Source organism: Pseudorca crassidens, chromosome 13, assembly GCF_039906515.1.
Source record: "Pseudorca crassidens isolate mPseCra1 chromosome 13, mPseCra1.hap1, whole genome shotgun sequence".
Lineage (NCBI taxonomy): Eukaryota > Metazoa > Chordata > Mammalia > Artiodactyla > Delphinidae > Pseudorca > Pseudorca crassidens.
In genome coordinates, this window is record NC_090308.1 from 49,304,316 (window position 1) to 49,320,248 (window position 15,933).

General features: G+C 37.7%; 1 protein-coding gene across 1 annotated transcript; it reads left to right on the forward strand.

The window, feature by feature from the left end:
• The first annotated feature begins 1,122 nt into the window (after positions 1 to 1,122).
• CD164 (CD164 molecule) lies at positions 1,123 to 15,539 on the forward strand. Its single transcript, XM_067702407.1, has 6 exons — positions 1,123 to 1,416; positions 4,263 to 4,346; positions 5,773 to 5,844; positions 7,290 to 7,325; positions 11,325 to 11,381; positions 13,036 to 15,539. Exons 1-6 carry the CDS (start codon positions 1,227 to 1,229, stop codon positions 13,200 to 13,202), a joined length of 606 nt encoding a protein of 201 aa, XP_067558508.1. The 5' UTR covers positions 1,123 to 1,226; the 3' UTR covers positions 13,203 to 15,539.
• The last annotated feature ends 394 nt before the right edge of the window (positions 15,540 to 15,933 follow it).

Genomic DNA, 15,933 nt, shown 5'->3' on the forward strand with positions numbered 1-15,933 from the left:
TATGCAGTCTTCTTTTTTGGGGTTTCCATAGAAAAGCAGATCTCAAAAGCAACTGATGTTGTTATTTTATTAGACTAAATGCACGTAATTAAAATTAGATGATAAATACAAATAGCTGAAAACAGCGTTAAATACAGCTTTTATAACCTAAGTTTTACCATTTGATATAAGCATGGATGCACCTCTGAATATTTTTGTGAGTTGGGCATCAGATGGCGCTCACCCTTACTAAAAGCCTGAGCTGTGACAGAATATTAACAGGCATTTCGAAAACCGGCCCTTACGCCAAGCAATTGTGCTTTACGGTCAAGTCTCTTTTTAAGTTTCGGTTTCTTCACCTGTAAAGTGGGGGTGGGAACAGACCAGATGGATTTCCAACCCGTAGCGTCTTTCTTTCTTTGATTCTTCGACTACAGCTGTGGCACAGACTGGCTGCTGCTACCGCTGGCTGAAATCGCCAGATTTAGATAAGTCAGGGTGGGAAAGCGTAACAGAGGTAGACAGTGTGCGTTCTCGGCTGGAAGGCAGGAGACCGCTTTCGGTGTTTCAGCCGCTCACATTACGTGGGCGGCGGAGCAGAAACTCCTTAACCGCGTGGTGCCTCCATTTCCCTGGGGTGTCCCAGCACAAGGTTACAGAATTCCAGCAAAATCGACTTTCAAGGAAAAAAGCGCGGGTCCTACGAAGCATACTTATGCAAGCACGTTGGGAACGCGGGAGGACAGTACTAACTTAATTCTTTCTCAACTAAACGCCTGAAAACAACTTCCGCCCAGCGGGTCTCAGGTCTGGGAAGTGCTGCCCCGGAGGTCACGTGGGACCAAGCTGGTCGTTCGCCAGGACTCCGTCGCCACATCATGTAGGTTGTTCCATCTAAGTCGGGGGGAAGCCTTCTCTATTACAGGAACGAGAAAAGCCCAGCCGCGCCCTGTGTGGCAACCTTAGGGCAGATAAGAGTTTCCTGTGTCTAGGCAGTTTCTTCGCTTGGCCGGTACAGTCGCTTTGGGGAAAATCTTGCCTCAGTTTCCTCTCGATTCCTCTGTTCCCCCTTCCGTAGGATTCCAGTTGGTATCGCCGGCTCCCCGCCTCCGCACGCCGCCCTCACGTGACACCGGCGCGCTCCCGCGGGGGGAGCCGGGTCTGAGAGGCGGCGCCGCAGGAGACGGAGGGACGGGCGCAACGTTGGGTGTCTTAGCTTTTGCTCCAAGGCCAGCGCGGAGGACGCGATGTCGGGGCTCTTTCGCCCGCTGCTTTTGGCCGCTGGCTGCCTGGCCTCGCTTTGCGTGATGACCGCAGCTCAGAACACCACCCTGGCCCCGAACACGACTGCACCTTCGGTTCTACCGACCACCACCACCACCACGACAGCGCCGGTGCCGCCGCTGACCCTCCCGACGGTCACCACTCCAGCACCAGGTGGGCGCCGGCCCAACGGGCTTTCTGCTCTCGCCCCCCCGCCGGCCCTCTCCCTGCCGGTGGTGCGCGCGGGGCCGGGGCGGGCCGCGGTCCGGCAACATGGCGGCCCGTCCGAGTCCGGCCGGGGACGGGCCGAAGTGGCCGCTGTTGGGGATCGCCCCGGGGGGAAGGGGCGGCTGAGCCTTGGGGCCGTTGGGCTGTTTCCGGCCCAACAGTGTCCTGCCCGCCTGGAGGTGTTGTTTAAAAGTGCCTCGTAATCTCCATCCTCACTTCAGGCTCCGAAGAGGGAACGTGGCTTTCTTCCGTGGTGGCGGCAGTGAGGTTGATTATGGGGCGAGGCTACCGCCTCCAAAGTTGGCGATGAGACCGAACTCCCTCTCTCTGGGGTTAGTCGTTTGTCCACCCAGGTCTTCTTTTCGAAGGGAGGCTTCTCCCGAAGTTGGCGAAAGAAGGAAAGAGACGCTGCAAACTAATGTTTGCTGGTGTCTCAGCCCTAGGTCTGAAAAAATAAGTCGTTTGATATTTAATTATATCGGTTTTGCGGATAGGTATGGGATATATTTGAGGCTTGAGCATTTAATTAATTAAAATTTTGCACTCCGTGCTGTGTGCAAAGGAGAAAAAGTACCCATTCGTGTACCCGGTGCTTCGCATGTATCTGTTAGTATTTTAGGCTGAACTAGAAGATAAGTGGTGAAACCTAGGAGGTGGATGGAGATAAAGTAACTCCGCCAGAACCGTGTGTTTAGTAGATTGTGAGGCTGAGATTGGAACCCAGGTTTGTCGTTCTTCTAAAACTAGATCAGGACCTTTTGTTAAGCTCTGCAGTCGATTTGGAGACTGGTTGAGGCATACACTGAATCTTACAGCAGAAATTGTCAATGCCGTGACAACACGCACGAGAGGAGGGAAGATAAATTTTAAATTAAGGTGAAGAACCTTAGATATTTAAAACTTGCAGTCTAGTGTGATTGGTTATCCTAGTTAATATTCGGTAAGGAGTAACTGGCATATAGACCGAAGACTTGAAGTGTAAGAATTTTTACCTTTTTTTTTTTTAGGCCGATCACGTTGTTTTACAATATCTTCTCCAGTTTTTGTATTTTGTAGGAGTTTAATGACATATATAGTAAACTTAATGTTATTTGTTAAATTTAGAAAGATGTAATGGTAAAATTCAAACATCTTTTAATGAAGAAAGGAAATTGCAGTACAATACTGGAGATTCTAACTGCACTATTTCTAAGATGATAGAGCAGAATTTGTTTTCCGCTTATTTGGTAGTTTCCTCCTAGAATTTTTTTCGGGGGGGGGTTGGGGTGGGGTGTGTGTGTGTTTAAAGAGAGGCTTGGAAATATGTTAATTGCATTTGTGTAATTGAAATGAGTGCAAAGGAGATGATTTGTGTTTTATGTTAAGTGGTGGTTGGATAAACTGCAGCCTGAAAGGCAGCAAGTTTAGTTCATTGTAAATAACATACACTATGCTACCCAAATATTCATCATCAAGCACAGAAGATTTTAAACAACTAGCATTTTTCATGTGTATACAAACCTCTGAAGAACTTATTTCTACTTTGTGACTCCCTGCCACTCCCCAAAGGGTACGGTATATGTACCAATCTCTGATAAATATTGAAATGCAATGTGTTTATGCAGAACTATTTTTTAGGCACGGGGAAAGCAAATGAGAATGTTTTTTGGAGGCATCTAGCTTCTAGGAAAATGTATAGAGCCTAACTCTATAGTCCATTTGTTTGTCCAGACTTTGAATTGTAGTTAGCTGCCTTAGATGTCCTGTCTCAGAGCCGTTTGGCTTAAATTATTGACAAAGACCTTGCTAACTTGTTAAATTATGTGACTGTAGCCCCCTCCAGATGTGTTGTCTCTTATCCTCCCGTCATGGAAAACCCCGGAAAGAGCGGACCGTTTATGAATTACCGATCTCAGATTTTTCAGGATAGGCATCATCGGAGCTTGGGTTCAACCTGTAATAAATCTTTATTACTATTAAAAATTGCAGTTCACATCTCATGTTTTGGGGCAGTGATTTCCTTGTGTATAGTGTTGGCCTCGCAACAGCCTTTTTTCCAGTATTTTTCTTTTTTAAGGAACACTCAAGAAACTCTTGAGTGTCTGAAATAGTTGCTGTGCAAAAAGGGGTTGTTTAGATAGGTACCAAGAAATATTGAGCGTTCCCACTAGCTTATGCTTTTTCCCCCCTTTCTCTTGAGTTGACTTCTGGCTTCATAAGTTTTTTATAATGATAGGAATTTTTTAGTAAGCCACTTTATAATATTTTTTTTTTCTGTGTGTGGTTTTAAAAGAACACGTAAGATCTACCCTCTTAATAGATTTTTACGTGTACTGTACAGTATTAACTATTAGCACAGAAGATCTCCAGAATTTTTCATCTTCCTTGAAGCTTTATACTCATTGAACAGCAAACCTCCATTTCCCCTCTCCCAGCTCCTGGCAACCACCATTTTACTTTCTGCTTCAGACTTTGACCATTTTAGATACTTTATATAAGTGGAATCATGCAGTATTTGTTCTTCTGTGACTGGCTATTTTCACTTAGCATAATGTCCTCAAGGTTCATCCATGTTGTAGTGTATAAAAGGATTTCTTTTTTTTTAATGGCTGAATAGTATTCCCTTGTATGTGTATAACACATTTATCCATTCATCTGTGGATGGGTTATACAGTTTTGCCATTTTCTTGAAATAGTAAGTCTGGTACTGTATGTAATACTTGCTGTTGTTTAAAAACGGTAACTAGTACAAACTCAAAATAAGATACCAATTAATTGATTTTATATATTTTAACCCCCACTCCTACCCCCAGAAATCTGTGAAAGCCGCAACAACTGTGTTTCCTGTTTTGACCCTAATGCTGCTAACACTACCTGCTTTTGGATAGAGTGTAAAGGTAAGAAACTTTGGGATTGCTTTAATTTTGAGAGTTCAGTATTGTTTTGTTCTAACATTTAAAAAATACTGCAAGGTATTCTTGAACACTTGAAACTTATGTAAAACATTTGGGATGGTGTGCATTACTTATTTTGCAAATCAAATACTTTTCCTTTAAACTTAAACCAATTGCTTAATACTCTCCCTAAAATCTTTTGTTGTCTCCCATGCTCCCCCCTTTAATTTCTTAGACTTGATAATTAAGGCTCGATAGCTTTAAAAGGAGAAGAAATTTTAGACCTTTGTGGTTAGGTTAAGTGTACTAGTACTCTGAAATTAGCTGTGAGAGAAAGCTGTGGAATTTTCCCCTGAAAACTGTTCCCCAGTAAAATGTTTGAGGCATTTATCTTCTGTAGATGTCCTACTAGATGAACTATAAAGAGACCTTATGAAGCATTGTTGGATACTTAGATATGGGAGAATGAGGTGGGAAAAGAGTGACTTTTTTTGTGCTACTGTTAAGTTTTAAAGTTGTCTTTAATTTGATTGAGGGATAAAGAGCTAGATGGAGATAGTTTGAAATGCCAGTAAGGTTTTTGTTAGAACCACCGGATTACAGCATAAATTATTCTGTTTTCTTAAGGTAAGATGGTTGCATTTTTTTCTTATCAGTAAAACAATTTCTCAGGTTTTTTGTTTTATATATAAAGAAAAAGCCAAAGCTACATGTTAAGCTTTTTATTCTTCATTGAAAAATTGAAGAGTTCTGGCAATTATGTCACTACGTAACAAAGTTTAAAAGCCTCTTTTAAAATTAAGGTATTAGCTTAAGTTTGAATTAAATTAACTTTTTTGTTGTATAAGGGTCACTTTTCTTTAGGTGATAAAATGGAATTTAAGAGTGTGCCCCTCCCCTCTTGTATGGCAAAGTTGGCAAGTTTTGGAGATTGAATGCCTGCCTTACTGTAGGATATGTTGGGGAAGGCTTTCCCTTGCTGGTGCTACAAGTCTTCCCATCCAGGAAAGTGGTTTTAGAAAGTGTAGAAGACTAAAGCAGAGATCTGAAACAGAGATCCCACTGCTGCTATGGGGCACCTCTCATCTTTACTAAGCCTTTATTAGTTTCTAAGGACTTCCCCCTACTGACTCAGCCCTCTTGTGGATTCTAGCAACCTTCCTGGTATAGTACCACAATTCTGAGATATACGTGTTTCTGACTTATCTGTTCAGTATATTCATGTGGATTTTAAAAGGATGTTTGGAGAGATCCTGTGTAATATGTCTAAAACAAGGGGAAAAAGATAATAACAAAGTATTTTGTTTATCTGTGGACTTCTAGAGAGTTTATACCTGAGTTCGATTTTTGGAAGCAACTCTGGAGCATAGTAACAAAGTCAAAGATAATGTGAATAATTGATGCTCTTCCCGTCCCCTTCCAATAACAGGTAAAAGCTACTGTTCAGATAATTCAACAGTTAGTGATTGCAAGGTGGTGAACAGCACCGAATTCTGTACTGGTAAGTATTCACATTGGCGTCTGGGAAAAGTGGCTACAAAGAGGTAAGGAAGATCATTGCCTCGGGAAGCCTTACTTCAATATTTGGTTTAAAGCATTTCCATAATTCTAATCTCATTACAAACTTGGATCTGAATAGTATATTCATATTGATTGCTGAAAGGACAGTGTTCTGAAGCTTGATTTAGTCATTTGCTGGTACATACTGTGGAGTGCTGTACGGATATCTCCTCCTCTGTGTTCTTTTTTTTAACTCTTCCAGATACTCACTGTATTTTACACCCTCTCTTTATTTGCATTTTACAGGCCTGGACAACCTTGTTCTGGCACTTTCTTGATTATGGTACTGGTGATTATCACAGTCTGGATCAGTTTGTGCTATGGTTAAATGAATCCTCTCTGTATTCCTCCATTTTCTGTACTTTGGTTTGGGGAACTTGGTTATTTAACCTTTACTCTGCCCAGGAAATAGTTTTTAAAAATTCCTAGATGAAAACTGATTTTTCTAACAAGATTATAAATTAATTGGAAAGTCAAACTCCTAATTTGGTGTGTAGATAATAAATAGAATAAAAGATTTTTCTGGAGTGTGTCAGTAACCTTGAAAGACTACCTGTAACTGTTTAATTTTGGTAGGGGTTTCCCCATTCCTCTCGCCTCCCCCCATCCCAACTTGAACTTTGATTAGTATGAGATCAGTTATACCCAATGTAGAGTCCATAATATGGTTTAGGTGGTAAATGAACAAACAGTTTTAATATCTAATGTGTGTGTACCTGTGATTTTATGATAATATTGTTTATTGTTTAGAAGTAAGATTAAGTATAGAATTTTAAAATACATTGAAGAAAAACTGAATAAGTAATTCTACTGATTTGATGATGTATCAGTTAGAATTAGTTTTGGCTATCAAGGACATAAAATCCCAAATTAATATGGTTTAATTGATAGATTAGTTTGGCTCTTGTGTAAAGGAAATCTGGGTTTCAGTGCAGCTAGAGGGCTAGAGAGGCATCTCTACAACCATTAGACCCAGGCTCCTTCTAGGTTTTTACTGTGTCATTCCTCAGAAATGGCTTTGACCTTATTCTCCAAGGTGAATGCTTATGTTCCAGCCATCAAAATGGTTTTCCTGCCAACAGGAAGAGGAAGGGAAAGTGAGAGACCCCTACCTTACAGATACTTCCTAGCAGTTGCACATGGCTACCTAGCTGCAGGGGAGGCTAAGAAATGTCTTTGCATGGGAGGCTGTCACTAAAAATTGGTGCTATTTCGAAAGAAGGGAAGGCCAATATTGGGACAGAGCAACTATCTACTCCATATGTGGCACTTAAATGAAAACATTGTGAAAGTGGCACTCAGATGACTGCAGGTTGGGAAATAGTGTTACAGATTGTGATATTTTAGACAGCTTTGACTTACATGTGTGTTTGTTTTTTTAAATAGTGCCCACTGCCACACCATTGCCAACCAATTCTACAGGTAATACAAGATAATTGACTCTTTTCCCCCTCCTTTGAAGGTTTTTAAGCTTTTTTTGATGAATAACTTTAGTAATTAAATATCTAAAAATCAGTATGATTTTAAAAATGAGTAGACGTAGTCTTGGACTACAGTAATTACATTAACGTGTACTATTTGGGACAGTGAAACATAACTATAGTGTTTCACATTCATTGAATTTGAGCAGATTTGCCATAGCTTTGTACATTGAGTCTGCAAACAGCTTTTTGTGCGTTTTGTGGAACTCTAAGGAAATATAGAAGCCTAAAGGAAATTAATTCTCATCATCCATAGGTACACCAAAAGGTTTTCAGTTCTTCCAGACTTTTCTCTTTGTGTATCTAAATAAATATACTTATTAGGAAATTGGATGATATGGCCATGCAGGTTTGAATTGTTCTCCCTGTTAACTGCACACGTTGTTGTATGCACTTTACCCATCTACTCTTGGTTGGATAGTTAGATCATCTTTCATTCTTCATGCAGTGAATATCTTATAGGAAAGTATTTGCTGTCATCTCTGGTAGGATTGATTCAAACAGCATTCTCTGTCAGAGGATATGATTATCTTAAGACTCTTAATAATGATTGCTTTCCAGAAAGATATGCTTTTCATTCCTATCAACAACTGGAAAGTTTTTTACCACATCTTCAACAGCAATTAAATAATATCTCCTTGTAAAAATCTTTACCAATTTGATAGTAAGACTAAATAATTAAAAAACATTTTCTCCACGACAAGTACTAGGCTAGAAGATAGGGATATAGGAACACAAGTAAGATAGTATTTTGTCTGTTGTAGGAACTATGAAAGGTCGGGAAGCACAGTGTGTTGGGGGATTTGTAGGAAGGTGTGTGTGTTGAGTAATATGTGGTGACAGCTTCCTGGAGATGTTGACTGAGTCTTGAAATTACACTGGTAAAATCCGAGAGGAACTTCCCAAGTGGAGCAGGCTGGTTAGCTCATGTGAAGGAGAGGTAAAAGAGTATAATAAAGTCAGGGAATTGGCATTTGGAGTGTCCAGTACAAGGCGAGAACAAGTTAAGCTGGACAGTCAACAGGTCAAGAGCCAGATTGGGACGTGCCATTGTATACTTTGCTGGTGGGTTTGAAGCATGATGAGATTTGCATTTTAATAAAATAACTTACTTTAACTGTGTAGAGAGGTGAGTGGAAAGAGGCAAGAGTGAACACAGATGAGATATGCTATTGCAGTAATTCTAGAGAACTAATAGCGGAGGAGTTGCAGATGTATGCAAATTGGCTTAGGAAGTAGAAAGGAAAGCACTTGATGATTGAGGTGATGGGAGAACTCTGCTACACAGCACAAATAAGTTAACCATTGTAGGCAGTGGTAGAGTCCACTGGAGCAGCTTTGAGAGAGAATAGGGCTTGAGGACCAGGCTCTTGGGAACAGTAATGTCTAAGAGGTGGGAAGAGGACTGGATAAGAAACTGAGTAGGGATGGGCAGAGAAGTAAGCCCAGAGACGTGTGCCTAAGAAAACCTGTGTTTGTGTGTGTAGGCGTTTTAAGTGTAGTTTTTCAGAGGAAAAAGTAGTCAAATGGTGTAACGAGGCTAAGAACTCATTTTGAAAGACTTTGGCAGTTTTGAGCTAGCTTGTACCAGCTTCTGCTGGCACAGCTCATCCCCCCGTACCCTCAGTGATACTATGTTGGCAGCTTGAATTAATGGCTACAATGGGAGTAGTCACTCCATGGAAATCTGCAAATTCTACAGAAAGTATTTTGGAGAGCAAACAGTTGTGTGCTGATAAAACCACCAGAAGTCATTGACAAGGAGGATGTGTTAAAAGTTGATGAAAGCAGAGATACTGAAAGAATATGGATTTCCAGAAGGTAGGATATGAACAGAGAGGGGCAGAGGAGGAAATAGTTTCCCCAAAACTATTGTGGGTTGCTTTTCATTTCTTCCTTATGAATCTTGATGTAGTTCTACTTACTCTACACTGGGTTCTCCTGTGATCTCCTTGAGTGTCTTTTGTTTTCTCTCTTTGGTTCTGTGAAGTGGAAGGAGGTCAGGGCTTGCTTGCAGAAAATGCATCAATTGAGTGGTAATTAGTGGTTGAAGAGCAGCCTTTATATGGTCTCTTTCCATGTCAGCTGCTGAAGAGAGCAAGTGAGAAATAAAGGAACTGTTAAACGATGCAAGGAGAATCTGATTTATGTAGATAGGCTTTCAATGAGGTTAATTATATAGTCTAACACCAGTACAAATAATATAAGTATTATAAACATAAATAAAAATATTTATAGGTAACATAATATCTTACAGTAGAATGACTAAATTATATTAGAAATACAGTGGAAAATATATTAAGTAGAAAACAAACTGTGTTAAGTAGTTCCAGTACAATTTTATTTTTTTGTTGTATACATGTCTAGAAAAATGGCCAGCAGGAAGTAACATGTTTCTCAGAATGATAGAGTCACTTAAATGCTTCTACTGTATTTTCTAAATTTTCTATCACCAGTAGCAGCTTTTATAACCTATGAATTATTTTTTTAAATGAAAGGAACATAGGGTAGGTCAACAAGGTATTCCCTAAGTAGTGCCTGATTTTGAAAATTTTACCAGTGTAATACTTTGGTTAAAAGTAAAAATATGTAAATGTTTTGCCTATTTCAAAAAATGAATTATTTTTTTAAAAGGGCAACTTTTACAAATACCCAAAAATTAAACCTCATAGCTCTGCCTTCATTGATTATGTAGTGGGCTTCTGGTGCTTCAGAGATTTAAACCAGTGCAGATTTCAAAATTAAAATACATATATATATATATATATATATATATATATATATCTTTTACCATGTTCAGAGGGTGGTAGTGAGAAACAAATAGCAAATTTGCAAATTTTTTCCCCTAAGGTTGTCAGACAAAATTAGTATTTTAAGATTGAAAAGAATTTGATATATGTTTAATTTATGAAGTATATTTTTTGTTTCACAGAATGTATAAGCAACAAAAACTTTGAAGGGATTATGAGTCTTAAAATAACCATACCCTCTAGTCTAGGAATTCTGTATAAGAATCAGTCCTATCAGAGATGAGATCAAATATTACCCTGTAAGATGTTCATAGCATGCAGAAATGAAAGATGACCTAAATGTCCAACCAAGAGCTGGACCGCGGTGCTTACAGTTAGAGAGAAAGGGGTACAAATAAATGTGTGTGAACATATCATAGCGTTTGCTAATATCTATTAGTAGTATCGATACTATCAGAAGTCTCAATATAGTGCTTTAGTTCCTAAAATGTTTTTACATTCAAACTGATTCTTCCCATGAGTGCATTTCTTTAGAGACACTCATGCAGTATGGTGGAGAGAGCTTACCCTTGGGCTCTTAATATCATTTAGATGGGGAATGATGGCCCCAGGGCACCTGTTCTTTTAAATAAAATTTTTGGGAACACAGCCATGTCCATTCATTTGCTTGTTGTCTTTGACTGCTGGTGCATTACACAGTGCACAAAGTCTAAAATATTTACTGTCTGCCTCATTAAGAAAAGTTTGCCAAGCCCTGGAAATGAAGAAGATAAGCAAATCTTGATACTTACATAGACTGAATTGTATTTGTTTCTTACCTGACTTATTAAAGTTAATAATTTTTGTCTTGGAAGCAAGATTATTGGGAAAGAACTTGTAGTTCCCTCACCTAAATACTAATTCTTGCCCTTCTGTGTGTCTTTTTGCAACTTTATCCAAGTGTATACATAAATTTTTATACTTAGATATGTACATAGATGTTAACATAGAAGTTTTTGATTGCTTAATGTTTTAAAATACACTTCAGAGCTAATATTTTGGATGCATAGATATGTTATTGAACCATTAACTGAGATTTGGCCTTTATTCTCTAAACAATTTGAAAGCATGTTGAAGTGGTAGTAGTGTTTCTAAAAGATGCTAGATAATTGAGAAATTTAAAATTTTAATACATTTTGTTTACATTCCAGCTAAAACCACAACTCCGCCTTCCCCTTCTACAGCTTCCACCACAGCTACTACATCAGGTAATTGAGGTTTTTTTAAACTAACAGCGGGGTAGGATGTGTGTGCTGTGTTGCCTTTTACTATTTCTGCTATCACTGTCCAATTTTATTCATGAATAGTTATGAACTGAAATTCATCTCTTGTATTTGGAGGACCAAGATAGTAGGCTGTTAAAGCAATAAGATAGGTTTGCTGAGAGTCCTCTTCTGGATTTTTAAAGTGTAATCACATTTGGCATGACATGTTAGAATTAAACAGTAATGGTTTTCCAAAACCCTTTCAGTACAACCTGTAGGTGAAATCTAATTTCTTATAACTTAAAAATTAAATACTGATTATTGTTAGGGATTCGTTGTGTGCTGTATTAGACCATGGCAATTTGAGTGAAGGTAATATAGCCATCCTTTTTGCTGTGAAGGGTCTAAAAAGCCAAGATCACTACCAAATGTGCACCTCATATTTCTTACCATTTCTTATATTCCTTTATAACCTTTGATAGTGTGTGTGAAAATTAACTTTTTATTAATTAATGATTTGACATGTTATTAACTAAATCATATTTAGGTTATGCCACAGGGCACTGTAGGTACACAGGTTAGGAACCCTTCCCTCCAGCCATATTTATAATACTGTTTTGATTCTCATGAATATTTTATGGGTTTTTTGATCCTTTTGGTTTCATTCTTGTGCTACCTTTCTCTAAATTGCAGCGAAGCCATTCTGTCTTCACAAGAAGAAATACAGAACAGTTGTAATTAATTTTAAAGCTGGCCAACTTATACAGCCACAGGAACCAGTGTTTATTTGCTATTCCAGTTAAGAAAATAAACTTTATTTTAAATATAAAATTGTTGGGACTTCCCTGGTGGTCCAGTGGTTAAGAGTCCACACTTCCACTGCAGGGGGCGTGGGTTGGATCCCTTGGTCGGGGAACGAAGATCCTGTGTGCCGCGTGGCACAGCCAAAAATTTTAAAAAAAGAAAGAAGTTGCTTTTTGTTAAAGTGGATGGTGCTCCACTTGAAACATTTTAGTCTCTGAAAAGGAATTTTTGTTTTGTTTCTTGTTGAAACATTTTACTGCCTGAAAAGGAATTTAAATTTTTGTGCTTTATTTCCTTTGGTAATACTTTTTCATTATAACATTTTCAGAGTAAAATTTAAATGTCTTTAATGGTGAGTTCTGCTTGTTAGAATTACAAATTGAAGATTTATAAGATTATAATTGTAGATTATTAAGATTACTTTTGTAATTTGAAAAACTAATCAAATTTTTATTTACCTTATATATTTAGTAAAATGCAAAAGTTGTATAAATTTTAAACACAAATATTAATATTTACTCTAGCAATTAACTAAAATATGTAGTCTGAAGAAACCAGGTTTTAAAAGTGCTTGACATGTTCCCAGGGCATAATGTGCCAGGAGAGTCATTTTTGTCATTTTCATATTTGAAATTATATAGCAGCATTGACCATTTGATGTTGCTGGATAGAATGAAGAACGGGATTGGTAAATGGTCGTCTTCCTCAATTAGGAAGCTGTAAAGACTTGACACGAGAGGAAATACTTCATAGAATTTAACACATGGCAAAAAAGAAGCTCAGGTGAGTCTTGAAATTATAGAGGATCATGAGACTTATTAAGTGTTGTTATTTCTTTCATCTCATTTAACAGGTACAACTAATACCACTTCAGCTCCGACTACACAACCTGTGCGGAAGTCTACGTTTGATGCAGCCAGTTTCATTGGCGGAATTGTCCTTGTCTTGGGTGTGCAGGCTGTAATTTTCTTTCTCTATAAATTCTGCAAATCTAAAGAACGAAACTACCACACTCTGTAAACAGACCCGCTAAATTAACAAGGACTGGTGTGTAACTCACTGAAACCAAAACATTATCTTTCAAGATGTCCCACATGGAAGACGCTATTCTAGGATCTTTAATTTTTCAAAGGATGCATATAGGAGCATCGCCCTTGAAGAAAAATCAGTGAAATCTATTTGCTCAACGGGAATATGTAAAATATTCTGCATGAATCCTTGTGGCTGTCTTCTTTTATTTTAAATGGCTGCTGCTGTGGGATTATGTTCTCTCTTCTTGACATGCCAAATGTAACTCTGTAAGTGATGGAAAACATTGTCCTGCGCAGACAACCTCATGACTCTTTTGGCAATTTAAATGTAGTTATTTTAAAGCCTGAAAGCTGCATTTTTTCATCCTAACTCAGGATGTAGTTTAGTGACCAGGATTGAGAAGAATGTGCCAAATGAGCATCAATCAGGTGGATTTGGGGCTATCGTTGCAAAAGTGGAATAAATTTATAAATTTAATATCCTTAGAGTAAAATTTTGTGCTTGATAAGTTATTTTTTCTACATTAGAAAAAAGATGCCACACAGGGAATTACATTCCAGATTTAAAGAAATGAATGGAAAGGATACAAAACATTAAAGTGTAGCAGGTTATTGTTCATACTTGTAAAGCACCTTATATCATTGAGAAAATACAGAACAGTGCCTTAAAAGACAGACTGAAAGGTAGACTGTAACTTAAAATGTTGGTGATTTGTTCTTTCACATTAATGAAGGGAAAGGTTGGTCTGAGGATGTAACTGTTGATGTGAGCAGTAGTAAACCTGCTTTTAGATACCATACTGTTAGTACTTAATTGAAAACTTACCTACTTTATTTCAAGCCTGAGTAATTTAAAGGATGTTATACAAAGTCAAAAGCTTTCATCTATTGAATCTCCCAACGTTTTGCTTATGGCTGTTAAAAAGTATAGAGATAAAGTTGATTTAATTATATTTTCCTTTGTACTTCAAAAAATTATCCTAACACTGTTGTACCTTAAAAGGATTTCCACGAAGCTTTCTGGAAAAGTAACTTCTGTAAGGCAAGAAAGAAAGAAGTTGTTTTAGAATCATTTATTAACTCTTTAAATGAGACAATCATTTTAAGTTTTGAGACAGCAAACGTGAGCAGTGTAATTTCATGAAAAATTTTAGTTGATCAGATTACTGTAGATTTTTAATGATGATTGCCCTGGATAAACAGGTTGTACTTTTTTTCTCCTTTTCCATCCTTTTCTTCTGAGTTTCAATTGCTGTAGTATAAGCATGCATACTTTTATTTCTTTAGCTTCCTTATGAAGCACTAGTTTTTTCAGGTTTAGAGGGATACTTCTTCCCTGCCTTTGACACATTGGATTAGTTCAGAGGCTTAAATCAGTTTAAAATGAGCTTTTGCTTTTCTAGGTCATTAAGGTTTTTTGTTTTAGTTTCTTTAGCCTATAGTGGCTGTGTTTAGCACTTGGTTTTCAATATTTTATAGTAAGAAATGACAAGTTGCTTTGGTCCATTTCATAAGCCAGAATTCCTTACATTTAGATAATTAAAGGTTCTTAAAATGAAGATTTACTGTTTCTTCTTTACTTGCTGGTACAGCTAAAGTTTGTTTTACTTGCACATTGGTACATATACCTAATGTTTTCAAGTGCCTTAATTGTTTAAAATCTCTGGCTTCAAAGGTTTTTGGGGAAAGGTAGGCTTACCTCACATTTTTGTTTCCCTCAGTAGTAATATTTTAGGTACCTCACAAAAAATTTTATTATGGTGCCATGGCTATTAGTTTTTAGTGAGTGCTTTAAGATACAAGATTCAGTTGAAAACATACAGAATTTCCATTCTCCCAAAGTGGTAAAAATTAGCTACAATGGTATAATTGTCATTTACCTAGATAGGAATACCTTGCCACACATTAATGTTAACACTATAGCTACTTTTGTGAAAATATAGCTGATGAAGCCTCTCATCTTCTGTAATTTTGAATACTACTCTAACAGAATCATAATATGGAATTAGATTTTACAAAAAGAGCTCTTACAACAGAACTCACAGGCTTTTCCCCTCTTCCTTTAGCAGTTTAGTATCTTGAGCCATTAATAATTTTTGGGTTCTTTTTAATCCAGAAGGTATATAGAAACCTTTTCAGATTTTTCATCTGATTTGTTCATGCAGATTGTAGGTCTATTAAAATCCCTTATTTTACCTTACAGATATTTGTTGCACAGACACTGCTGTATTTAGAAATTTCTATTTCAGTTCATTAAAAACTGCAAAACCAATCTGTATCATGTACCAAACTGATTTTAAATAAATCTACATGTTTGTTGGATTAATCTGCTCTTTTTTATTAACTAAAGTATGTTTTTATATTTTGATTATGAAGTTTAATGCTAGTGAGTTTACCTTAGTCTGTTGGGGGATGGCTTGTCTCCTCAGTTTTTCATTGCTCCTGAAGACTAGCAGATAGTAACTAAGGGACATATTCATCAGTGGAGAACAGAGCCTTAGAAATGATAGTTGGAGGGAGGACTTGGTATGCCTGTGGGATTGACATGCAAGTTGATCTTCCTCAAATCATTAGAAATCATCTACTTATGTGCTAGTTAAGCAAGTATTTATCAGAATACCATCTGTTGTTAGATATCTGAAAGCTTGTTTGTGACTTTCTGCCTTATTCAGATTGCATATAAAGTAAAATTGGGTTTCTGTTCAGAGTCTTTGGTATAA

Coding starts and splice junctions, on each gene's coding strand:
- CD164 (XM_067702407.1), top strand. CDS start 1,227: ATGTCGGGGCTCTTTCGCCCGCTGCTTTTGGCCGCTGGCTGCCTGGCC. Junction 4,347..5,772: donor CTTTTGGATAGAGTGTAAAG/GTAAGAAACTTT, acceptor TTCCAATAACAG/GTAAAAGCTACTGTTCAGAT. Junction 11,382..13,035: donor CACCACAGCTACTACATCAG/GTAATTGAGGTT, acceptor CTCATTTAACAG/GTACAACTAATACCACTTCA.